This window comes from Sapajus apella, unplaced genomic scaffold (genome assembly GCF_009761245.1).
Source record: "Sapajus apella isolate SASKATOON/1434 unplaced genomic scaffold, GSC_monkey_1.0 scaffold95, whole genome shotgun sequence".
In the NCBI taxonomy this organism is placed as follows: Eukaryota; Metazoa; Chordata; class Mammalia; order Primates; family Cebidae; genus Sapajus; species Sapajus apella.
Window position 1 is genome coordinate 1,491,465 of NW_022437035.1, and position 5,028 is coordinate 1,496,492.

Genomic DNA, 5,028 nt, shown 5'->3' on the forward strand with positions numbered 1-5,028 from the left:
CTCCTGAGTAGCTGGGATTACAGGCACGTGCCACCAAGCCCAGCTAATTTTTTGTATTTTTAGTAGAGACAGGGTTTCACCATGTTGACCAGGATGGTCTTGATCTCTTGACCTCGTGATCCACCCGCCTCGGCCTCCCAAAGTGCTGGGATTACAGGCGTGAGCCACCGCGTCCGGCTAGCATCCTCATTTATATAAGCACTCATGCACACAGGCCCAGACACTGTCATTTGCTAAGGATTTGGCCAATGTGATTCAACTTCAGTCTGGATTCTCCACTTTGGTTATTATAGCAAAGTAGCTTGTGATGAGTCAAAACCTTAAACACTAAAAAATTGTATTATAGATAAATATTAAACCGATCTAAAATCCAGAACCTGTAAAATGAGCTTATTCATTTGAATACATAAAATTAAAACACATTTATTAATTTTAATCAGATCCCATCTGAAAGGTTATTAGACAGCATGTTCAAAGTACGTGGACTAGGCACAGTGGCTCACACTAGCACTTTGGGAGGCCCAGGTGGGTGGATCACTTGAGTCTAGAAGTTTGAGACCAGCCTGGCCAACATGGCAAAATCCCATCTCTACCAAAAATGATAATTAGCCAGGCATGGTGGCGCGTGCCTGTAATCCCAGCTACTTGGGAGGCTGAGGCAGGAGAATTGCTTGAGGCTGGGAGGCAGAAGTTTGAGCTGAGATGGGGCCACTGCACTCCAGCCCGGGTGACAGAGTGAGTCTCCGTCCCAAAAAAAGCATGGTTTGTAGCGAGTGCCGAAGTGCCAAGCTGGGGCACCTGTTTCCTTTTGCTGACATTTTAATATGGTGAATTATATTGTCGGATGTGTTAGAAGCTAGTTGGGAGTTTGATAAAATTGTTTCAAATTTTATGTGTAAAATATAGTTTATCAGAAATTGAGACACTCTTAATTTGTCAGATTCTCATAAACTGGAAAACAAAGCCTCCAGAAGTAAAATTTTGAGAAAAACCATTGTAACCCAAGGCAAAGACATCTTGGTCATTCAGGGTTACGGGATTTACAGTGACGTGTGTGTATTCTTCCAGGATACCTCACTTGTCACTGAAAGGCTGCGTTGTGCTGTCATTCAGATTTAACTTTGTAGAATAGCTACCTCGATATGAACTTAGAATGTAAGTTTAAAATAGTGTGATCCATTCGTAGTTGCTCTTAATAGAAAGGATAGATCAGTTTTGTATCAAAAGCCAGTTTCATAGATTTTTTTAAACGATTGGCCTATTTGGCATTTTATGATTCCCACTAGGGGGCAGTGTAGCGGCAGGGGAGAGGCTCAAAGAGAGAGTCAGAACCAAGGTTTCTAGAATCTTGTACCATGAAAAAATACCCAAGAAATGGGGCAAATGTGTAGCAGGAATGAACGATAGTGCTAAGGGGCAAATGTGTAGCAGGAATGAACGATAGTGCTAAGGCAACCACGGATGTGAACTGAGAACTCCTTGGGAAAGGTTTCTAGGAAAGGTTACACACGTGTGGCAACGTATCACTGAAATGTGTTTCGGAACCTTGGGTCGCATCTGACCCACCTCCAACAGACTCAGGCTGGGTGTTAATACTGTCTTTTCTATTCTTCCCTTTTTATTTAAACTTCTGGCTTTCACATTTACGCAGGGGTGAAAGAACCTGGACTTGAAGCTGGATTAGAAACCCTGTCCTTACAGGAGAGGATTGGTGGAGTTTTTCAGGACCTGGTAGTAAACACCAGGAGAGATATGATGCATGTGAAAAACTCAAAAACAGGTTTGCTGGCCGATAGCCCGGTGTTGATGGAGCGGTTGGGGTTGGGGTTCGAGTTTTGCTTTTGAGACAGTGTCCTGCACTGTTGCCTGGGCTGGAATACAGTGGTGCCACCTCAGCTCACTGCAACCTCTGATCTCCCAGGTTCAAGCAATTCCCCTGCCTCAGCCTCCTGAGTAGCTGGGATTACAGGCCCATGCCACCATGCCCAGCTAATTTTTTGAATTTTTAGTAGAGATGGGGTTTCATCATGTTGCCCAGGCTGGTCTCAAACTCCTGACCTCATGATCTGCCCTCCTCGGCCTCCCAAAGCATTGGGATTTACAGGCATGAGCCTCCGCACCCAGCCCTAACTTTGGCTTTTAATATTGTAGTGTCCAAACTGTTTTAGGCCCAATCAGTCTGTTTGATCGTCATATTGCTCAATTTTTCAGGTTCAGAGGGTGAAGCGGTACAGCTAATCACCAATCACTTCCGAGTGATATCCCATCCTCAGCGTGTTGCATTTAAATACAACGTTGACTACAAACCAGACGTAGAGGCTGGAAATCTCCGTCAAATTTTACTTTATCAACATATAAGGAAATTTGGAGAGTGCCATATATTTGATGGAAACTCTTTATTATTACCTGAGCCACTAAGAGAGCAGGTTAAGTAATGTTATTTCACATCTTCCTGTGTTCTTTCTCTTGTTTTTACTTTTAAATAATAAAACACCCATTATTTTTGTGCCGTTGTTTGCAGAGATGTCCCAAGGACCTCTTGCTCAGATGGTTTGTAGCAGAACCTGCATGCCATATTGCTGATATTCAATAATGCCTCTAATTTTAATGCTTAAATGAAATTTAATAGCACAATGTGGCTTAAAAATGCTTCCAAATTTTGGATACTTAATTTTTAAAATCCTATTTGTTTCATTCAAAACTTCAGCCCCCTCGCTCCTAGCAGAAAAAAATTAGAAAACTTATTTTCTTCTAGAAATTTCTATATCAACTGAACAATTAAGTTGTTTTCAGGAGTTTGAGTAAAATATTTCAACTTGATTAATTCCAACTCTTCACTCTTGTAAATCACATTTTGTACATGCATGTACCTTTGTGGGAATGACTGCCCCATCACAATAGGTTTCTGGATAGCCAAGTGACATGTTGATTTACCGTGCAATGAAGCTTAAGTTTTTGGAAGAATATCTGGACTTTTTTTGTTCTTAATCTCAGAAGGTGGAATGGGTGAGCATAACCGAAGACAAAAAAATTGTGAAGATTGTGGTTGAGTTTTCCAAAGAACTCAAGCCCACGTCACCAGATTGCCTACGCTTTTACAACATTCTGTTTAGAAAGTATGTTATCGGGGTTGAATTTCTTTGCTATTCATTCGGTTGTTTTATTGTGTTAGTGGTGTTGAATGTAGCCATTTGCTTTGAGCACTTTGTGTTCTTCATAGTCCCATGTATTAAGAGAGTGAAGAGTCTTGGAGATGAGATGATAGCTGAGGCTCACCTAGAATGAGCAAGTTCAGTGGATTATCCTCAGTGTTCTCCTGGCCTACCCCTGCTCTTTGCCTCATACCTGCCTAGAAGGAGCAATAGGCCTCAGCTACGCACCTCCATGTGTGTCCCTGTAGCAAATACACTTTTTACTATGGTCACTACGATGACTAAATATTGCAAGTTAAAATTTGAAAGGCACAGTTGGAGACCAGATGTGGTGGCTCACACCTATAATCCTGGCATTTTGGAAGGCTGAGGCAGGTGGATCATTTGAGGTCAGGATTCGAGATCGGCCTGGCCAACATGGTGAAACTCTGCCTTTCTAAAAATACAAAAATTGGTTGGATGTGGTGGCATGTGCCTGCAGCCCAGCTACTCAGGAGGCTGAGGCAGGAGAATCACTTGGACCCAGTGGGTAGAGGTTGCAGTGAGCAGAGATCGCACCACTGCACTCCAGCCTGGGCGACAGGGCGAGGCTCTGTCTCAAACGGCACAGTTTGAGAAAGAGACCTTAGTTCAGTTTTGAGAATGAAGAACATTTTGATAACCTTTCTACAATATTATGTTTATACGGAGACAGAACAATTGAGGTTAAATGAGCCTTACTATCCACCTCATAATGTAACTTTGTGGTTGGGTACTTTATGTTCATTGATAATGTAAATAGTCATTGACAGATTTTTTTTTCCTGTCTTATGTGTCTTACCAAATGCTTAATAACGTAACCTGTACTTTCAACAAAATCTATTTTTTTTTTCCATTTCTAGAACTTTCAAGGAGCTAAACTTGAAACAAATTGGTCGCCACTATTACACCGAAAAGATACCATTGACACTAGAGCGTCGTGGGTTTGTATAAAGTAGAAAATTTCACATTCTGCAGACTTAAACATAGGATTTTTTTTGAGAAAGTTATTGTCACATTTGAAGTGGTACGCCTTAAAAGTTACTGCCTTTTAAATGACATCCACTGACCATTTAAAAGTGTAATGTCAACTCAAAGTAAGAAGATTCATTTTAAAAAAACTTAGCATGACAAATATAAACCTTAAGGTAATACAGTTGTTGCATACACATTAAGAAGCCTAAACGATCATGCAAAATGGGTAATTTATCTCTGAAAGTATCTTCAATCATAGCAACTATATCCATTACTTATTGGTATAGGTATCTATCAAACATAAGTTATGTTACGGATAAATGTGGATATGATACTTTCAGCCTGTGGGTGATGAAAACAGTTGGACAAAAATATAAATAGCACCTCTGATAAATGTTCACCTGAAGGTCCTTCAAAAGACTAAGACCAAGGAATTGAAACTGACTTCTAAGTACCAATTTTTAGGCCCAGAGCTTAGGCCTAGAAACCCTTGCTTGATGTGAAAAGCTTGGACTTAATACTCTCATGTAATTTATTCTAGTACCAGGTTGGAAATCTGGCGTGGTTATGTTACTTCTATTCTTCAATACGAAAACAGCATTACCCTCTGTGCTGATGTGAACCACAAACTGCTCCGAATAGAAACCGTTTATGATTTCATAAGCAAAATACAGGCACGGGCCCACCCAGGAAAAGCCGAACAGGAAGTAGCTAATAAATTAATTGGATCAATTGTTCTGACAAAGTAAGTCTATCTTTTAAAAACCTATCCAATCATTTTAACTCCCTCCCGCCCGCCAAGAGATGGTCCTATAGTCTTCTAGTCACTAAATGTTGAAGTTTGAGTAGACATGGCAACAACCACTGGACATGTTTCTCCTCT

General features: G+C 40.9%; 1 protein-coding gene across 1 annotated transcript in view; it reads left to right on the top strand.

Moving 5' to 3' along the window:
• The window catches only part of PIWIL3 (piwi like RNA-mediated gene silencing 3), a 50,181-nt gene that overhangs the window by 3,083 nt on the left and 42,070 nt on the right, over positions 1–5,028 (top strand). Inside the window, exons 3-7 of the mRNA XM_032256600.1 lie at positions 1,652–1,780; positions 2,212–2,426; positions 2,995–3,116; positions 4,034–4,114; positions 4,687–4,890. Coding sequence (XP_032112491.1) covers positions 1,652–1,780; positions 2,212–2,426; positions 2,995–3,116; positions 4,034–4,114; positions 4,687–4,890 — 751 coding nt within the window. The remainder of the gene's footprint in view (positions 1–1,651; positions 1,781–2,211; positions 2,427–2,994; positions 3,117–4,033; positions 4,115–4,686; positions 4,891–5,028) is intronic.